This window comes from Phragmites australis, chromosome 20 (genome assembly GCF_958298935.1).
Source record: "Phragmites australis chromosome 20, lpPhrAust1.1, whole genome shotgun sequence".
Classification (NCBI taxonomy): domain Eukaryota; kingdom Viridiplantae; phylum Streptophyta; class Magnoliopsida; order Poales; family Poaceae; genus Phragmites; species Phragmites australis.
This window is the reverse complement of record NC_084940.1, coordinates 6,522,496-6,543,949: the sequence shown is the minus strand read 5'-3', so window position 1 is coordinate 6,543,949 and position 21,454 is coordinate 6,522,496. Positions and strand designations below refer to the sequence as shown.

At 47.4% G+C, this 21,454-nt stretch overlaps 1 protein-coding gene across 1 annotated transcript; it reads left to right on the top strand.

The window, feature by feature from the left end:
- Nucleotides 1–2,943: 2,943 nt before the first annotated feature.
- LOC133901411 (putative clathrin assembly protein At1g25240) lies at nucleotides 2,944–4,113 on the top strand. Its single transcript, XM_062342787.1, has one exon. The coding sequence runs from the start codon at nucleotides 2,944–2,946 to the stop codon at nucleotides 4,111–4,113; it is 1,170 nt and encodes a 389-aa protein (XP_062198771.1).
- The last annotated feature ends 17,341 nt before the right edge of the window (nucleotides 4,114–21,454 follow it).

Here is a 21,454-nt window from a genome sequence, read left to right as displayed (position 1 = left end):
CTGAATCTAGCACCCAGAACCATCGGAAGGCTACTCCCTCCAGGGAGAAAAGGAAGCATTTGGCCATGGTGGTCTGCCCGCCTGCACTTGCCTCTATGGTGAGGGCGTATGAGCGAACAAATTCCTTCGGATCCGAATCACCCCTAGACTTGGGTAGCTTAGGGTTCTGAACCCCTCTGGGAAAGGTACGACCTATAGGTCTGCTTGCATGGGAAAATCATGGTCTAGTAACAGAGCCTCATGCCGACGAGCCCGAGGCTCCGGGTCATGCGGCCCAGCTGTCGGTGGTGCCTGGTGGTGACGAGAGGCTGGGATGCCGAAGTTCCCATCGGTCCCTAGAGCCCCAGCCATCATAACGTTGACCATTATGGGAGCAGTCATGGTCAAGCCCGTGGGTTGCTGTGCGGCCCATAGGGCTGTTTGCAGCTCCTCTAGCTGAGCCTGAAGGGCCAACACGTGCGACTTCTAGTCGGCCATGGCGACGTTCGTGGCGACGGCTCCAGATGTGGCCCCTAAGGTTGCAACAGGGGTCTCGCTATGCTGCTGCTGAAAGTCCATCGAGGTGGCTGGCCCCCTGGCGTCAGGCATGGCCAGGGTTGTGGCTAGGCCGGTGGTGATCTCAGGGCCCCATTACCCCTAGTTGGGGGCTGTCGTTGGCATATCACAAGCTCGGTTGCAGTGGTTGTGTGGACCTTCACACACGCGTGGCCAGGGAGTCGACCGCCTGTTCTGCAGTCTTGGTGGTCTTCTTTTTGGGTGGCATCCTATCTCTCTAGTACTTCTACGTTCAACTCCCCATGGACAGCGTGCTGTTGGTGAAAGAAAAAGTCTTCCAGGAACATGTGCGACGAGAGCCTATTTTAGAGAGGAGACTCAAGCTTGAAGAAGCGGTGGAGAGAAAGGAATACCAAATGTGTTATTGATACTGATAAGAAAAATCTCACCCCTTTGACCTGATAGCCAAAGATCTGTACTTATAGTGCCGTCAGGGTTCAAGTATACAAGTTTGTCCTTACAGACATAGCGATACCAGTCATCGCTATACAACATGGACCTAATGCCGGTTGAATCACACAGTCTGGGTCTAGGCAGTATACTTTTACCCATACCTAGAAGATATTATCCACTATGGTAAGGGTGATGTACTGGGCCGGCTACCTATTATGGTGTTGCACTGTCCAAGGGTGTCAGGCCGGCCACTATTTGTGCTGGGATGTCAGGATGATCTCCTCTTGCGTGGGTATTAAATATTAATCACTTGGCGGAGAACATCTGGCGGCCCACTGATTGATCTTTTGCTAAGACCTGATGGCTCACCCTCCAAACTCTTAGGAGGTTACCCTCTCCTTCGAAGGATAGGGACTCCGAAAAACCCGTCCAGACTTTAGAGGGTAGAAGCTGCTAAGAGCCTCGGAGCCTGTTGACCTGAAGGCCTTTGAAGATTATGATCGAAGGGCGTAGGCTGTCCAGACCAAAAACGTTGAGACCGAAAACGTTGGAGGTCCTTAATAACTATCCTCAACAGAGTTCATTCAGACAACCTTCCCCACCGCCACGACTACCCTTTCAGTGTTTCCCATCTCCACAAGCCCACAACAAGCAAGCAACTTTTCTCAGGGGGCGAGTACAGCCGCAGGACGCGACGGCCGGCTGAGAGCTCCCGTGCGGGTTTTGGCTTGGCGTCGAGTCACCGATCGATGGATCGATCGAGCAGGCGGTAGTACTGCGAACCCCTCTGCATGTAGCAATGAATTCAGAGCCAGCTCGTGGGGTTGGCAGGCAGAGGCAGGCATTGGTTTCTGGGCAGCTGGGAAATTGCCTGCCTGCTGCCTTTCTACGACTCGTCTCTACTCTGTGTCGTCTGTCCTTGGCTTTTGGTTGCGCTGCGTTGAAGACACTGGTAAGTATGGCCAGTACACTAAAAAGTTCTAAATGCATTTGGCAGTGTTGTAGTGTTTGGTCTGTTCTCCTTCAATGAAAGCTGGTGTTTCTGCATGGACGAGCGAGCTAGTAATGTGCCTCTTGATCAGTATATACGGGCATTCATGCATGGAACAGTGAAGTCATTTGAGAAATAGTATTATATGTCGGAATGTCTCACGCTCAGTCGACTGAAAACGGGCGAAATCTCTCAGTCGACGGCCAATTCAACCAACGGCGCAAGCTTCAGTGTTCCGGGAGGGTTAGGGCGTGGGGTTCTGGTGGCCGTAGAAATTAGAGGGAAGACCTTCGGCGGCAGGCCAGCCCGGCGTTGGCGGCGAGCGGTGGGTGGAGATTACCCCATGAATGACACTTATAAATACAATCTACGGCCACCATGTGCGGGGAGGAGATTTTTTCTAATCATTCTAGGTTGTCTCTCTTCACTTTGACTCCAAGCTTAAGTTATTTATATGAGTTAGCTCTTACCGTTTTTTATTTGTGAAAGATATTTTTTTCCACCAATAAAGATCACGCGTACTATACGGAGATATTTTTCTTTAACTGCCGAATAGGCTGGGTTGCAAGGTAATAACAAAAAAAATCCGGAAACTACAGGGTACCTATGTGTGGAGGGACAACCATTGAGAAACGTTATATCGCATCTTCTTGGCTCTAGTCAGTTGCTGTATTACAGGCAAATCACCATGCAAGATTGCTAAAAACATCAATGCTAGCTGTTTCAATGGACACGTCGAGATCCGGCAAAATTTAGAAAGCTTGACCTGGTGGCCGTTCACAATTACCTTTATTTTCTCCTGCTTGTTGCCCATGCGTGCCTTCCATGTAAAGCCGTTGCCGGCTGTCGTTCTTGGCACAAATCTCTGCCCGTTCCCATGCCAAGTTGTCAACCAGTGAACGCAAGGGCTGGCTACCATCCTCAACAGTATTGACCCTGCCGTGCCACGGCCTCGTGGCCGGTGACGACGCACCTCAGGCGCCAAAGACGCCGGCGAGCCAAAGATGGCGTCCGTGAGGCAGTGGTGGCGCCGCGCTGCTGCGGCCCTGAAGGACAGGAGGAGCTTGCTCCTGGCGCGCGTGCGGCCGCGCAGGGCCGGGTCGTGGCACAAACGGGAGCTGGAGGCGGCCGTGATCCGGGCGACGAGCCACGAGGACCGGGGGATGGACTACCGGAGCGCTGCGCGGGTGTTCGCGTGGGCGCGCACGTCGCCGTCATTCCTGCGTCCCGTCATGTGGGCGCTGGCGCGCCGCGCGAGGCGGACGCGGTGCTGGGTCGTGGCGCTCAAGGCGCTCATGATCGCGCACGGCCTGCTCCTCCGCTCGGGCCTCGCGCCGCCCGCGGCTAGCGCCGGGCGCGTCCCCTTCGAGCTCGCTGACTTCCGGGACCGCTCTTCGTCGCGGGTCAAGTCCGTGGCCTTCTCCGCCTTCGTGCGCGCGTATTTCCGCTTCCTCGACTACCGCTCCCTCTTCGCCGCACAAGAAGACATCGACGGTGACGACACCGGTTGCAGCTCCGACTACCAAACGGCCTGGCTCGACCGGATAGCGAAGCAACAGTTCCTGCTCGAGTTGCTCCTGCAAATCCGCCCGTACGGAGACGGCATTGAGGTGGCGCTCGTCCTCGAGGCTATGGACTGCGCCCTCATCGAGATCTTCAGGGTGTACGGCCAAATATGCACAGGCATCGCGCGATTCCTCGTCAGCGGCGTTCCCGGACCAGCGAAGCCTTGGATGCGCAAGGCAGTCGCGGCGGCGGTGGTAAGGATGCTCTGGCGGGCGGCGGAGCAGAGCGCGCAGCTCGCGTCGTACTTCGAGCTGTGCCGCGGGCTCGGCGTGGTCAACGCGCGCAGGGTCCCGGCGGCGTTCGTGCGCGTGACGAACGAGGACGTCCGGGCCCTCGAGCGGATCCTCATGGGCGACGCACAAGACGAAACTAAGGACGATGAGCAGGGAGAGAAGTCGGCGCCGGTTGACGTGAAGGGCACGGGGTCAGCGTCGACGATCACCGCGGCGGTGGCGACTGAGTGGGTGGCGTTCGACGAGGAGAAACCAATCGCCGGCGCGGGCGCATGCAGCGCGGGAAGTGAGGGGCGCGTCGCTAGTCACTGGAACCCTTTCGTCGTCGCGCCGTTGGACGTCCGGGAAGGCGGGAACTTGATCGAGCTGTTATGATCGTGTCCAGTTTGTCCCCTGGGTTGCTCCGAGCTTCGCTGTTCTTGTGCTTTCGCCGGATTAAGGTTACAAGCGATTGTTATTTTGTCACGACACGAATTGTACTCCTGTAAATAGAAACATGACTTTTGTTTTATGTTCTGGATCTAGCATTTGGTACCTTGCAAGACACTCCATTCAATTTATTGGAGACAATTAATTACATTAGCTACATCTCTTCTCCTTGTGTGTTAGATCATCTTCGACAATACAGATAACTGCTATCTATAAGAGTTATACACGTCACCAATAGACAGTACATTAGTCAATTTTTCTAACAACATTTTCTAGCACTGTTTACCATATTAATGTAGGCCTACATGCAACAAATTACAATATCAATGTAGTTAACGAGTAGGCTATTTACTGATCAATAGCTAATGTTTCCCTCTCTTCATTCATTCTCACTTTTACATAGTCAAAAATCTGATATGGCACCCCTTATAACAAGCTGACATAGATTATTAGCATAGTAAAAAATATGATATTGCATCCCTTATAGCTAGCTGTCGAGGTTTAGTACCTAACAATGATTTCGACGTGTACCGATCGATGGGCACGTGAATAATATTTACGGTATGCATGTGTTTATCATAAACTCAAGAACACAAGAGCTATCCACGTTTAGGTCTCCCAAAGGATAATAACCCTACACCCTGTGTATTTTGTTACAAGTGTTTGTGAACTGCTTACCGATCTGTCCCCTTTTACTAGACCCGTTTTCCTCTTTCTATATAAGAGAAGGAGAACTTACAAGTGGGTCCTTTTCTGTTGATCCATACCTAGCTATATGTACTTTTCTCAAGCCATCATCATGCGGAGCGTGCGCGCCGCACCTTGTGCCAGTGGTACTACGGGTCCGTCCCATCCTGTTGGATGCCTCCACTCTTACCTTACCTCGATAGCCTTGCATGTCCCCTCGTGGTGTGTCGCATGCTCATCTACCAAGTCATTCCATCCTAGCCTTTAGTGAGTCCGCCCACCAACTCGTCCATTTGCTTGGTCGTTTTGCAGACCTTGTCTCATATGTTGCGTGGTGCTAAGTCGGTCTGCAACACCCCACCCTATAGCAAATAATGCTACGGGACGGGGCACTACCCATCTGCGCCGGCCACGACTTCGCTCACTAGAGGAGAAGCCTCGGGAAGGAAACACTTGAGTAGATACCAATAAATGTGACTATACATGTTAGGTATGGATGTCCCGTGACCAGGAAGGACTGGTCGCGGGATCACATTAAATCATAAGGAGGCTGGTCGCACAAGCCTCGTGCTGATCGTGCGAGCCAAGTGTTGGTCATATGATGGGCCAGGGTTTAGAAAATATCCCCCGTCGGACGTCATATCCCACATGGGGCCTGTTAGCTACGATGTCCCTTTACTCAATACTCCGACGGTAGCCTCTAAGTTTCTCCATAAGCGTGGTTAGGTCTGGTTGCACCACTTAGGCCCCGAGGGAACATAGTCCACCTAGAGAGTGATTGTCGATGCCGTTAGCTTTCAGAGTTTGACTTTGAATATCACACAATGCGGGGAGGTTAAGTGTCCTAAGAGAGAGAGAGAGAGAAACATTGATTGTCGCCAAGCCCAAGGGACTTTTGGTTCCCCATGCACGCCCCCTTGGAATTTGAGTGGTTCGGATGCCGCGTTGGTTGAGGTTCCTCAATACTTCCGAAAGTGAGGTGTCATGACGAGATGTGTATAAAAAACTAAGGTGTTGGTGTCCAGACGCAGCTACGCATGTATGGTTTTGACCGGGAAGCAGCCATGAGCCCGCTAGGTAGTAAATGATAGGATCGGGGATATTACTCGCAATGGCTTCGCCTTCCATCCCAGGCGTGAATCAATGGTCGCTCGGGCTATAAAAGCAGGAGTTTACCCAACCGATTACCCATCGATGCTTTTTGCAAGGCAAGAAGGCAACTCTTCATGTGGATCATGGCGTCCTCCTCCCATTCTTCGTCGGGAAGGTTGATGATTTTGGAGGATTTAGTAAGGGTCAAGTCGCTTCTGACGCCGGCTTCGCTTACAGGGTTGGAGCCGGTCGCCATCGGCTTCCCTTGCTACAGATAGGGTCTCCCCCTGCCACTCCCGCTCAATCCCCGGCCCAAGCGGTTGCCCCGATCGAGGTTATCCACATCTCTAATGACGACAAGGATATCACTGGGACCTTTTGAAAGAGGAGACCGACGAAGAGAAGAAGGTGGAGGAGAAGCAGAAGGAGGATCAGCCGGGTTCACCAGTGTCGGTCAGCAGCTCCAGTATGGTCTTCGCGCTGGCCACCCTCCCTGGCCCCTACGCAGGTCGTCATCCGATTCCCGAGGCAACCAGCTGCCGCCCCAAGGAAGAGTATAAGAGGTTCCTCAACTCGTTTAAGGGCAAGTAGGGGTCCATATACTTCTGCATTCTTAGAGGTGGATCTTTACAATTTGCAAGAGTTAGGCGAAACCTTTCTGTCAACCTGGCTCTAGCCACTCGAGTCGAGAGGGAAGGAACAAGCATGTAATAGGGTAGTTAGCCCGGTCGAATATAACGACTTGCATGTACCTATCTTACCCATAAACAAAAATGTTTTGGTCCTTTCTGATGGCTTCGCCGATGGCTGGAAGACCATACGGGAACCCTGTGGGTTTTGGACCATCTAGTCCGAACCACTGTTCAGAGTGTTCATAGAGTTTTTCCTATGCTGTCACGATGAGGAGGATCTTATTGCTCCACCCTGATAGTTAGTTAGGCTTTTGAAGCGCATGATAGCCCTTGGCACGACAAGTCCCTCAACGGTGACCAGTGCCCAACCCGAGTGGGGACTTGTGACCTTGTGGTCGCTATCCCGAGCCGTTCATACCTTTGACATTGCGCGAGAAGTGATCCCACATTGTTCAAGAGCCCTCGATCATCTGGTTGTTTTAACTTCCTGGTCACCAGATCCTGTTGTCACGTGCTGTGGTCGGAGGGCCACTTTGGCGATGGTTTATTGCTGGTCATGAAATCCTACAAAATAGAGAGTCTCGTCTTTTGAACTTTAAAAACTTACAAGTTATATTCCACAATTGTCTAAAAGGTTCTGCAAAATAGAGAAACATTCCCATCTCCAAGCAACCCTACACATAGAATTTACTCATCAAGGTGGTGTTTCAGGAGCTGTGTAATTCACGGTCGTCCTCCATGGCTAGCTTGAACGCACCAGGTTGAGTGATATTGACAACTTTGTAGGGACCTTCCCACTTGGGGGCGAGTTTATTTCGACCGGCCTTATTCTGAATTTGCCTAAGGACAAGGTTGCCTACGACCAGTCTTCGCTCACACACCTTGCAGCTATGATAGCGTCTGAGGCTTTGCTAATATCAAGCAACTCGAATAAGAGCACGCTCATGGAACTCTTTGATCAAGTTTACATAATCCTCTCATTGCGCCACCTGGTTGTCGTCCGAGTAGTTGGCCACTCAAGGCGATTGAAAGGCGATCTCAAAGGGAAGCATTGCCTTTGTGCCAAAAACAAGGTAGAAAGGGGTTTCGACCGTAGCCCTACTGGGAGTCATTCGCAGTGACCAAAGTATCGTGGGTAGTTCATCCACCCAGCATCTTGAATAGCTTTTAAGCCGATCAAGACGCGGGTTTTGATCCCTTGCAGTATCATCCCATTTGCCCTTTCGACCTGTCTGTTGCTCTGTAGGTGTGCCACCGACACATAGCAAACTTTGGTCCTGATCTCTTTGCAGTAGTCCTGGAAAGCACTACTAGCGAGCTGAGTCCCATTATCCATAATTATGCGATTTGGACTGTGAAACCACACTACCAGCCCCCGTATGAACTTAGTTGCTGCTACGACGGTGATCTTCCAGACGGGCTTGGCCTCTATCCACTTGGTGAATTTTTCGACTGTCACGAACAGGAATTCAAAACTACCTAGGGCTTTAGGGAACGGTCTCATGATATCGAGCCCCTAGATAGTGAAAGACCAAGAGAGTGGTATAGTCTATAGTGCTTGGGCTGGTAGGTTGGTTTGTTGGCCATGGTATTGACATGATTCAAACCGTTTCACCAGCTCGCAAGCATCTTGGAGAGCAGTGGGCCAATAAAATCCTTTCCAGAACGCTTTTCTGACTAGAGTATGGTACGAAGCATGACTACCACATATACCTCCATGGATATCAGAGGGCATTGTGCTCCCCTCTTCATGAGTGATGTATTTCAATAAAAGGACGTTGCTCCCCTGGTGGTACAGGCTTCCATCTACCAAGGAGTATATGTGGGTTTGCCGTGAGACCATTTCTGCTGATGCATCATCGTCAAGGATTGCTCGATTCTGAAGCTAGTTCGAGATCTGATCCATCTAGCACCTACCCAAATCGAGCAGGGCAACCACATAATGGCCACCCAAGGTTGATGACACCGAAGGAGGCGTTGCCTCCAAAGGTGTTGCCTTTGGTGCTCCGTTTCCAAGCAGAGCATCCCTTTCACCTTGGCCTAAGACCATGGTGGATGGTCATGTTAGTCTTTTTCCAAAGATTCTGACTGAGACAAGTTCACGAGAAGAACCTAGACGGGCCAACTCATTGGCTAGGAAGTTATCTTTGTGAGGGATGTGCTTGACTTCCAAACCGAAAAAACATCGCTATAGTCTTCTCTCTTCGGCGAGGTATGGCACCATTGTTGGATCAGAGCACTGAAACTCCTTATGCACTTGGTTGACAACCAATAGCGAGTCCCCTATCGCTAACAGATGTTTAATCCTAAGTGTGAAGGTTGCTCGCATTCCAGGCAAGAGGCCCTTGTATTTTGTAATATTTTTAGTGGCTGGAAAATATAATTGAGCTACGTACCTGAGGAGGTCACCGGTTAGTGAGGTTAGGACCACTCCAACCCCCGCTCCCTTCATCGTGAACGATCTATCGAAGTGCATGGTCCAGTGCTCGTTTGCCTCTGGTCACTGTACCTGCTCAGGCTCAAAGGATAACCACTCGGCCACAAAATTGACCACGCTTGAGACTTGATAGCCGTTCGTGGGATGAACTAGAGATCAAACTCCCTGAGCTCTACTGCCCACTTTGCTGTTCTTCCTGCCGCATCCCTATTATGGAGAATTTCTCTAATCGGGAGTGAGGAGATCACCTTGATTTTGTGGGACTGGAAGTAGTTTCTAAGCTTGTGAGAGACCATCAGAATGGCGTATAGAAAATTTTGAGCCTGTGGGTACCGAGTTTTCACATCGTGTAAGACCTCACTATCATAGTACACTAGTAGTTGAAGACCTTCTCTCTCAACGACCAGTACCATGCTCGCGACCTGTAGGGTAGTTACAACATAGAGCAAGAACTTCTTGTCTGGTCGAGGTGTGGTCAGTACAGGAGGGGAGGAGATGTACCTTTTTAGATCTTGGAGGGCTGTTTCCACTTCTGGGGTCCACTGGAAGTGGTCGCTCTTCTTTAGGAGCTTGAAGAGCGGTAGCCCCTTCTTTGCTAGCCTTGAGATGAATCTGCTCAAAGCTGCCACACATCCTGTTAGTTTCTGGACTTCTTTTAGCTTGGTCGGGGATTTCATCCGATCAATGGCTCTGATCTTGTCAGGGTTTGTCTCTATTCCTCGACTGGAAATAAGGAACCTGAGCAACTTTCCTGATGGGACTCCAAACATGCACTTCTCAGGGTTTAGCTTCATGCGATACTTCCAAAGGTTATCGAGCATTTCCTGGAGGTCCGCGACCAGGCCGTCCCTAATTCTACTCTTTACGACAACATCATCAACATATGCCTCGATGTGTCTACCGAGCTGTGGTCAAAGAATGAGCCGAATACAACGCCGGTAAGTGGCACCAACGCTTTTTAAACCAAAAGACATTTTTACATAGCAAAAGACCCCGAATGGTGTCACAAAAGCAGTCTTCTCCTCATCTTCCTTATACATGCTAATCTGGTGGTACCTCAAACGGGCATATAAGAAGCTTAGAAGATTGCTGCCAACGGTTGAGTCAACAAGTTGGTCGATCCGGGGTAAAGGGAAGAAATCTTTCGGGCATACCTTGTTGAGGTCAGTGAAGTTGACACACATCCTCCACTTACCATTGTGTTTTCAGACCATGACTGGGTTAGCTAGTCACTTTGGGTACTATATTTCTTGGATGAAGCCTACTTCCAGGAGCTTGTCGATCTCCTTACAAAGTGCTTCCTTTCGGTTGGCTGTGAACCAACATGCTTTTTGTTTGACTGGCCACACATCAAGTCACATTGACAACTTATGCTCGATCATGTCCCCGGGGACCCCGGGCATATCAGAAGGACTCCATGAAAGATATATGTGTTCACCCGAACGAAAGTGATGAGCGCGAGTTCCTATTTGGAGTCCAGGCCAGCCTCTATCTGGACCGTCCTGGTCGGGTCGAAGTCGCCAAGGCATACTTCCTTGAGCTTCTCATCCTGGTTGTTGGCGATGTGAACTTTCACCGGGTGACCACTAGGCATAGCGTTCTCCAGCTGCGACCTAGGAGTTAGCTCGACCATGTCGATGCTCCTCTTGTCACAGTGCACGACCGTCTTTGCGTTGCTAAAGATGGCGATGGCTCTAGTCGGACTAGAGATCTTAATCGCTTGATACGCGTAGTGGGTGACTACCATGAATTGGGCCATCGTTGGTCACCCCAAGATCGCGTTATAAGCGGTCCCAAAGTCCGCCACATAAAATATGACTTTTTCGATCCTAAAGTTACTTGGCGAGCCGAAGGTGACGGGCAGCTCGACCTACCCCAAGGGCTTAGTCGAAGAGCCTGGGGTAATCCCAAAGAAGGAGGGAGACGGTTTCAATGCGCTCCTTGGGATTTGTAGGGCATCTAGCACATCAGCGAAGAGGAGGTTGATGAAGCTTCCACCATCAATCAGCACGCGACCGAGTGAATGGTGGGTTCGACCACAATATGGTAGCGACAAGGTCGTTTGACACTCGTGGGGTGGTCAGCCTGACTGAAGGTAAGGGGCATCTCCGACCACTTCAGACGCAGGCTTGGACCCGGCGTGGTCGTCCACACCTCCCAGACCACCGACTTGTATTCTCTATTTGAGAAATATGTTGTGATGTAGCCAAAGATGTGGTGGACCATGTGATCAGCTTGTTGGTACCCCAGTGCCGATTGGTCGAGGTCGGCCCCATCCTCACCATCCTCGTCGTGCCTCGATTTACACTCTCTAAGCTCCTTATCGATGATGCCCCGCACTAACTTACACTCGGTCAGGTCATGGGCATCTGTGCGGTGGATCGAGCAGTAACCACGGGCCTTCTTCCCCTTCTTTCTCTCGAAGCGCCGACGTCGTTGACCGTTCTGCTCGACCACCATGACATCGGACGGTCCTTCCTTATGTTTGTTCTTCTTTTTCTCCTTCCGGGCAACCCCTTTGGAGGAGGCAGGTTGGTCGGAGGTCGGCCAGGACCTGGTGTCAATTCGACTCTCTCGAGCCTCAACGGCCTATGCGCACTTATCTGCGGGCTCGAAGAGCTCGGTAGTGCTTCGGATTTCCTTGGTGGCCAGCTTCTTGACCATCTTTTGGTCTCTGACCCCTCTCTTAAATGCTATGACCACAGATTCATTCGTGATCCTTGGAATGGTGTTTCGGCGCTCGGTGAAGCGTTAGATGAAGTCTCGCAATTACTCACCTTATCGCTGCCTGACTTGGTACATGTCGTCCTCGACCCCGGGTCGGGCATAGGTCCCCTAGAAGTTGGTGATAAACTAGTTGCACAGATCCTTCCAAGAGCGAACCGACTCACGGGGAAGGTTCATAAGCCAGGACCACGCTGAACCGATCAAGGCGGTCGGGAAGTAGTTTGTCATGACTTTCCTATAGCCTCCTATGGCCTACGCCATGGTGGTATAGATCTGCAGGAACTCCTCAAGGTTGGGGGAGCCATTGTACTTTTTTGCTAGGACCGATCGGAACTTGTCCGGCCAGCGCACCTCTTGCAGTTCGGCTGATAGGGCGTTGCATCCCATTCCGCAATGAGGAGTCACCAGTTGATGGGCGTCAGTGCATGCTCGGGGAGAGAGACGATGGTCACGTAGTCCTGGGGAAGGGATAGAGGAATCTGACGCCTCCCCGTGTGGGTGAGATGAGTGGTAGGGCTGCTTGCCCTTTTTTTATTCTCTCCGGGCGCGGTCCTCCTGCTCTCAAGTGGCCACATGGCTCTAGATCACCCCGGCGGAGGTCGCGTTGGCGCAGAGAGTCGCGCAGGTCAGAGGTTTGTTGTCCCGACGCGGCAGGGGTCTTCGAGCACTCCCCATTATCGAGGGGAGACATGATCTTTCTTGTCATGGGGTCTGCAGTGATTCTTGGCGATTATGACCTTCACCAGTCCTAGCAACGGGCGTGGTGTTTGCCGATGCACTTTGGAGTCGGGCGATCTTAACCAGGAGGGCGAGATCACACAACCATGACACTACTGGCGAACCCTCCGGTACTCCTACTGGTGGGTGGCTAATAATCATTCGCACGGTCTGCAGATTCCGTGCATGCGTCATGGCCTCATAGTCGAGCTACCGAGCGCGAAGTGGCAACATATCGTGTGGGGGGAGCCCTCGGCATTCGTGCGGCATGATGGCCTTAGTGATGATGTCGCCAAGGACCACATCCTTTGTGGTGGTTCCTTCATATGACACTTTGGTGGTTGGGCTGTGGCCTGGGGATCATCGTTGGCACCTGGGACACGGGAGCCTCCGCTACTCTCTGTTGCATGAACTATCATGCAAACTTCCCGTTGAGCTTCGGAGCCTTCAGACTTCGATTCGATGTCTCATACCTGGAGCACACTAGGCTCATCTGGGTCATACCCCATGAGGAACACCTCACGGTGACCGGGGTCCTCAGAACGGGACTCAGCAGTTGTCGTGGATCTGGCCATGGGTAGCCCAATCTAATCTTCAACACTTACCGAAACACGGAAACGCACCCCTACCCAGCGTGCCAACTGTCGAGGGTTAGTCCCTGACAATGATTCTGGGGTGTACCAGTCGATAGGTGCGTGAACAATATTTGCGGTGTGTGTGTGTGTTTGTGGTGAACTTAAAAACATATGGATTATTCAGGTTCAGGCCTTCTGAAGGATAATAACCCTACGTCATGTGTATTTTGTTATCAGTGTTTGTGAACTAGTTACCGATCCGTCCCCTTTTGCTAGACCCGTTCTCCTCTTTATATATAAGAGAATGAGAACTTACAAGTATGCCCTTTTCTACTGACCATACCTAGCTAGATGTACTTTTCTCAGGCTATCATCACATGGAGCATTCACGCCACACCTTGCGCCGGTGGTATTGCAGAGCCTGTCCCATCCTCTTGGACGCCTCCACTCTTACCTTACCTCAATAGCCCTGCCTGTTCCCTAGTCGCGCGCCACAAGCTCATCTACCAAGCCGTTCTGTCCCAGCCTTCCGTGAGTCCGCCCACAAACTCGTTCACTTGTTTGGTCATTCTGCAAACCCGGTTCCATTTGTTACATGATGCTAAGTCAGGTCCGCAACACCCCAACCCGTAGCAATTAATGCTACGAGACGAGGAACTACCCATCTGCACCAACCATAACTTTGCTCACTGGAGGAGGAGCCTTGGAAAGAAAAATACTTGAGTAGATATTAATAAATGTGACTATGCATGTTAGATATGGACGTTTCACGACCAGCCTGGGCATCCATCAAGGGCTGGTCGTGAGATCTCATTAAATCGCAAGGAGGCTAGTCGCGAAAGCCTCGCGTTGGTCGTACGAGCCAAGGGTTGGTCGCGTGATGGGCTAGAATTCAGAAAATATCCCCCACCGGACGCTATATCCCACGTGGAGCATGTTAGCCACGATACCACTTTACTCAATACTCCAACACTAGTTGGCATAGATTGTTAGAGACACAATTACTAATACAAATTATATCAGGGTGTGTTGGTTCTGATAGCAAAGCTGTAACTTCCAGAAAATTCAAATCGAAACCTTATATTTTACTCTCTTTTTTGAAATTTTTCAAAATTATTTTCCATTTTTATTAAATTCAAATTAAAAAAAACAAATCAAACACAAATAAATAGAAACCTGAAAAATGCTTTTCTGAAGTCACAATTGGCTCAAAATAATTTTATAAAAAATTCTCAAATTTTTGGAGCCCAGTTTCTAAGTTTGCAAACCCATTTGAATAATCTGGAACCAAATAAAACAAAAATCAATTAATCCTAATCTATTATCTTAATATTTGAGATGCAAAAGGAGCCTCCACGTTCACTCTCAAGACTACAAAATTACCATGTTAATCGAAAAAAGAAAAAATTTAGACCACTCATTGTTACGAATATTTAACATTTTAGATTTATCCAAAGAATCCATATCAAATATGATTAATAAATAGTTAAATTTAGAATTAATAATCAATAAAAGAAAATGATCTTGACTAGTCATTATTATAAACATTGAACGGTCTAGAATAAACCAAAATGTCCATATCAAATACGATTAATAAATAGCTAAATTCAAAATTATGAAAATTTAGCAGAATCAGACTATCTAAATAAAGAGAACAAATAAAATAAAATAAAATAAATAATACGATAGATGAATTTTTAATTAACAATTGTCGTGATAAAATATTTAAGCAAGATTAGAAATTACCATATTAATTGGTGGAAAAAGAGATCTACGTCATTGATCGTTCATGGGCCCATATTATAATGATAAGATCGTAGTGCGAAGAAGTCCTAACGTGAAGAGAAGTTGGAGTCTATCCGAACGATCAAAGTCATACAAGTTACAACTCTATATTGAGTCGGTTACATACCAAAATAAAATAAGCAGTCATCCCGGCGAGAGTCAAGCCACGCAGGTCATCAGCGTCAGCGACGAGGAACCGGTCCAGCTAAGGCAGCGGAGGTATGTCAGCTTGGGAATCGGCCCAGGTGAGGATGAAGTGTGTGGCGGATGCATCATCGAAGGCGGCGTGGTAGACGGAGACGCCGAAGGCCGAAGCAGAGGCCGTGGCCGGGGAAGTCGGTGGCCTACACGGCCGCGAGCACGAACCCCCCATCTTCCACCGGTGGTGGAAGCTATGGCACGAGCGGGCAGATCCCCGACGAGGTGGTCGAAAATCTCCGGAGCGGTCGACCGCGCGAACGAACGCTTACTCCGGTTGGGAAGACGACGTGGTACGCGGTGAGCATGGGCTCAGCGGCGGAGCACAGGAGCGGTGCCCAGAGCGTTCGGTCGTTGCGGGAGCCGAGGATCAGGAGGCGCGCGGTGAGGCTGCCGCTGTTGTGGCCGACCTCGAGGACGGCATTACCCAAGCGGGGCGCAGCGATGCCGGTTCTCGGCAAGGCGAGGATAACGCATGGGTGACCACGCTGCATGGCGCCCAACGAACTCAATTGCTCAATTGTATTCGTGGTACATGCAAAGGCACCATCTGCTTGCTCTCGCAAGGAAACTTGAGGACGAAACGATGATAAAGGATTCCCTCTGGGAGGGGAGGGAGGGAGGATCCAGAGGCGAGGGCGAGCTGGCGACCGGACGCCGCGTGGGAGGGGGTACGCAGCCAGATCTTCTCGGTAGCTCACCCGCGGCCACCGCCTCCGAATCCGCGATTTGGTGAACAAAATCAGTTGAGGGGATGCAAAATAGGAGGAAGAAATGACCTATTGCAAACGAGATGGCCGGAGTTTCCGGAATCCATGGCGGCGGTGGGCGCTGCTCTTCGTGCGGAGAGGGACGAAGGGAGGGGAATGGTTCGTCAGTGGGGAGAGACAAAGGTACGTGGCATCAATACTATATACTATCGCGGCGGATTCGGGGACCTCTGCTACTATAGCAGGTGAGTTCCACCACCTGTAGCTACACTAGTAGGTGGGCCCACCACTATGTATTTATATGTATATGTATATGTATATATACATATATCTATATATATACATATATATATACAATATAATTATCCTTTTTTAGAAAATTTTAAAAAATATGAAAGGAAAATTAGTTATATAGATAAATCTACTGAAACAATCTAAAATGCAAAAAAAAACTAAAGAAAATACGAAATTTTTTGTTAGGTTCGTGTTACTGTCGTAGCTACTGTCCATCAATAAATTATGTATCTACATATAAATGTATACAAATATATATATTTATATTTGTATGTGTATATTACATATATGAGTTGAGAGGAAATTAACGTCCCCCTTGGATAACATATATTAATAGTGGAAAAATCGACACGCTCCTAGCCAACTGCTAGCTGTTACTGTAGCACAGCATAAAAATCTAAAATGCAAAGAAAAAATCTAAAACTAAAAAAAAATATGATTTTTTTAAATTTTATATTACTGTTATAACTACTGTCCACCAATATATTATGTATCTATATATAAATATATATACATACATATGTATACAAATAAATATTTATATATGTATATTACATACATGAGTTCAGAGAAAACCATCGTCCCTTCTCTGATAACATATCCTAACAGTGAAAAAATCAGTGCGCTCCAAGTCAACTGCTACTGCAGCTCAACATAATATTTATTTGAGACGTTCGCAGCAACGCGCCAATCTACCTAGTTATTTTCAATGTTTGGTGGTCCAAAAAGTAAAAGAAACTAGTCGAGTACGAGCATTCCAACTATATAAAAAATTAGAATTCTCAATATTGGATCTACTTGATCCAAAATACTCTGAGTTAGTCATTGTAGCTTGAATTTGTTTTTCTCAATAAAATCATCTGAATCACATTGCCACGCTATTTTGTTCATGAAACCAAACATGTATGCTCCGAAAATATGAATTACTACTTCAATTGAGCCAATGTTTAATTTACACCGGCTAGATGCATCAGGTTATTATTGTGATGACAATTCATACTGCCAACTATAAGAGCCATACCAAGACACGACCGCATTTCATTATTTAACTTGCATGTGCCAAGAAATTTTGTATTAAGTTAGGCTGCTCATATCCGGCATTTCAACTTCTCACCTAGGAAAAATATTGCATAATCTAATTGCTTCAGCACACCTAGTGGCACCGATCATCCTTTTTTAGACACTCATCCTATTTTAGACCGAACAAAAGAGAAGAAATCGCCCACACACATTTCAATACAAAATAGAATTCAGACTGTCACATGCTCTTATTTATTTTTCAGGACTATATTATTTGTTGGAATTGTTGGAAACTGTACACACTAAACACAGGACATCATCAGCTCAGATCAGAACGGATAAAAAAACAATCGTGGCAGCTCAGGGCAAGATCAGGAGTGAGGACTTACTGTCAATACTGTCACAATTAGGCATTACATAATGCAGCCATATTTGATCAAAATGACATAAGTGATTAAAACCTAAAGTAAAATGCTTGAGTTTTCTCCCATAAATCTTCACAAAGCTCTTCAAATTTCCCATGTGTCATGGCTCCTGCAACAAATAACCCACATAAAACCAATGCCTCGTGTCAACATGTTGCAACGTTCCAGTGTTTTAAGACCAAATATTGCCCCTAAACAACTTAGGACGTCTCAATCACAAGAAATAAGTAATTGTAAGATCGGGAATGACAACTAGAGAGGGGTGAATAGTCGTCTTAACAAAAAAAATTAAAATAGATGTCTTTCTCCTATTTTGTTACCTAACGCACCTTAAGAACAAAGCGCAACACAAAACACAGAAACACGGTAGAAACACATAGCTCAACTCAGAAGATCCATCTAGAACAGAATAGAAACTCAGAATTCAAAAACTAAACTTAAAGATACAATCAAATGTGGATCTCGTGGTTGAAATCGAACACTAGGTTTTACAGCAAACCAATCCATAACTTATCCTCATATAAAGTTTGAGACTTGGGAAGAAAGATTAAAAAATCAAAGATCACCGGTTAAAGAAATTCTCTAAGTTGATGATCTATAGACAAGAGAGTTCAAAACCTATGAGTACACACTCGTATGTGATTTTTACGCCTCTAGCTACCAGAAGAATGACTTCATAAGGTGCTGAAAATTCAGCCCAAAAATCAACACGAAAATCACAACGAAACACCGAAAACTTACAAACTTGAAGGGAACCAATAGAGAGAAACTAGAAGGAGCAGAATTCAAGCATTTGCAAAAACATAAAATTCATTACTCAAATAGATTAGCCCTATTTTAAGAGGATTACAGATATTTTTCACTCAAAACTCTCACCTAATATATAGGCTAAACACTCATTTTTTTCTCTCATCTAAAACTATAGCATTAGGCTTTCAAATGAGTGGCATAATAGACTCAAGCGATTGGTTTCTCCACTCTCATAGCCCTACCCCTCTATTTATACGTCTAGGAAATTTGACCCTCAAGTTTTCTAGTTTTTTCCCAAAATATCATTCTCTTGTAATACACTCTTACTTACCACCGAAGGCATTTTAGTCCATTTTTTTCATTCATCATACGGCCGTGAAGCCTTTATGACTTAGTTTCGCCTCGACGCAAGCTTCGTGATGGTGTTATGTACTCCTCCAGTCCTTCCACGGTTTTGAGGCCAAACCGCGAAACCCTCTGCACGCTTCTCAAAGTGTGACTCGCCACTTGCTTACACTTTAAGAAAATGCTCTGATGTCAACACGTGTACTCCGTATTATGATCCTGACCGCCGGCAAGTCTCTCCCGTTCCCGATACCTCAGGTCGCATTGTCACTTGTACCGACATCTATTTTGCTTGACTTTGTCAATACGTCGTCTTCAACCTCCGTTTCATGCTTTGCTTGACCTCCGCGTGTACAGCAAGGATCACTCTTGACTCCGCTCAGCCTCCTTAATCATCCGGCACCAAGCATCTGCTTAGCTCCGATCACCCACCGTCGATCGTCAAGTTGCATCCGTCACTTACACACCATGAGACAAGCAAACACATTTCTCCAACTCCAACTCCAGTTAGTTCATAATCAAAATACTCAAATCAAACTCAAATAATCCAAAACTCGACAAACTAAATTGATAACCCTACCAATCATTCATCACATATAAACCAAGATATATTTAGTGGATGCCGGTGCAAGTGACAAGATGGCTCAAGAGATCGGGAGCGGGAGAGACTTGCCAGCGGTCAAGATCGCAAGACGGAGGACACGCGTCATCATCAGAGCGCTTGCTTTAGGTGGAAGAAAGTAGCGGCTAGTCATGCTTTGAGAAGCGTGCTAGGGTTTCACGGTTTGGCCTCAAAACCGTGGGAGGACTGGAGGAGTACGTGTCACCATCGAAAAGCTTACGTCGAGGCGAAGTTAAGTCATAAAGGCATCGCGACCGTCTGATGAATGGAGAAGAAAATAGACTAAAATACTCTTGGTGGTAGGTAGAAGTGTACTACAAGAGAGAAGTATTTTGGGAAAAACCTAAAAAATTTAGGGGTCAAGTTTCCTATACCTATAAATAGAGGGGTAGGGCTATGAGAGAGGATAAATCAGCCATTTGAGCCCCTAGTGCCACCCATACGACAGCATTGTGCTAGGGTTTTAATGGAGAGGAGAATGAATACTTAGCCTATGTAATAAGTGAGAGCTTTGAGAGAAAAATCTTTGTAATCCGCCTAAAATAAGACTGACTTATTTGAGTAATGAAGTTTATTTTATTTCATGTGCTTGAATTTCCTTCCTTCTAGTTTCCCTCTTTTGATTCCTTTAACTTATGTGCAAGTTTTTCTTTTTTGGTTTTGATTTTCGTTTTTGTTTTGGGGCTGAACTTTCAGCACCTTTTGAGTTCATTCTTCTTATTGCTAGAGACATAAAATTCACATACACACGTTTATGTGATGGTATCTTAAATTCCCTTGTCTCTAACAATCAATTTGGAGAGTTTCATTGCTCGGTGTTCATCTTTTCTTTTCTTTGCTAGTTGTGATCTTTTGAGTGATAAGACATATGGATTGATCTTAAATGGAATCTATAGTTCATATACTATTTATGGAGTCATATTGCCTCGATTTTCTCTTATTAAATCTTCTCTCGATTTTTGCTTCCACTTGATTTTGAGGTGCGTTGGGTGATCCAAATAGGAGAAGGCAATTGATTTCGTAAGAAATTTGTTGAGGTGTCTATTCACCCTCTCTCTAGTTGTCAATCTCATTCCTACAATTAGTATCAGATCCAGTTTGATCACTTGTTGACCTTAACCGAATTTATGATCCGTACGTGATATGGAGAGAAGTGGAAAGATTCCGTTGTTTGATGACCGTGATTTTTCGTACTGTAATGTGCGCATGAAAGCTTATCATATAAGCCAAAGAAGTGCAATATGGGAAGTAGTTGATTCCAACTACGAGATCCCTACTACTCGCACGACTCAGGTTCAAATTGAACAGTATGAGGCCAACAACAAGGTCAGAAATATTTTGTTCACTAGCATAAGTCAGAATGAGTTTGACAGGGTCCAACACCTCCATACTACCTAGGAGATCTGGAATACTCTGAGTGTCTTTCATGAATGCACTAATCAGATTAAGGCCAAACATCAAAGTACATACAACCAAGAATACCAAATATTTGTGCAAGGTCCTGGAGAGTCTTTGAATGTGATGTTTGCTCGCTTTGATAGGATTGTTAGTAATATTCGATCAACTGGTGTTTTACCCTATTCTGACCATGAAGAGCGATCAAGTTTCTCTATGCTCTTTACTATAGCATATGGGAAGTGAAGATCTCGAACATTGAAGAGTCTCTAAGTTACCACACGTTGACTTGTGATGAGCTCTTTAGCAAGCTCAAATCCATCGACATAGCTAAGGCGGCTCAGATCGGTCTCAAAAATCCCTTATCTCAGAACATGGCATTTGTTTTTGGATTTGGTGGTGGCAATCAGTCTGCAACTGACTCTTCTTGTGCTAACACTTCATCGAGTGAATTTGCTTTGTCTTTCTTGGTTTCTGTCACAGAGGAGCAGGTGAACGCGCTGGATGATGAGGACCTTCCGCTGATCGTGAAGAAGTTCACCCGCTTCTACAACAATCGCCGAGACCAGAGGAGGGATGGTTCTCGTGCCTGCTTTGAGTGTGATGATACTACCCACTTCAAGGCGAACTGCCCCAAGCTCGAGAAGAGGGAGGACGGCGACCATGACTACAACAAGCACAAGAAGAAAAACAAGAAACCCTTCTTCAAGAAGAATCGTGACAATATGGCCAAAAAAATGGCCAATGTGACTTTTAGGACGTTTGTGGCGGCTCTCAGCGACATCAACACTTTTCTAGCGATAGGAGAGCTCGTAGGAGGATGAACCGCAAGCAAAGAACAAGAAGAAGGCCAAATAGTTCACTGGTCTCTGCTTC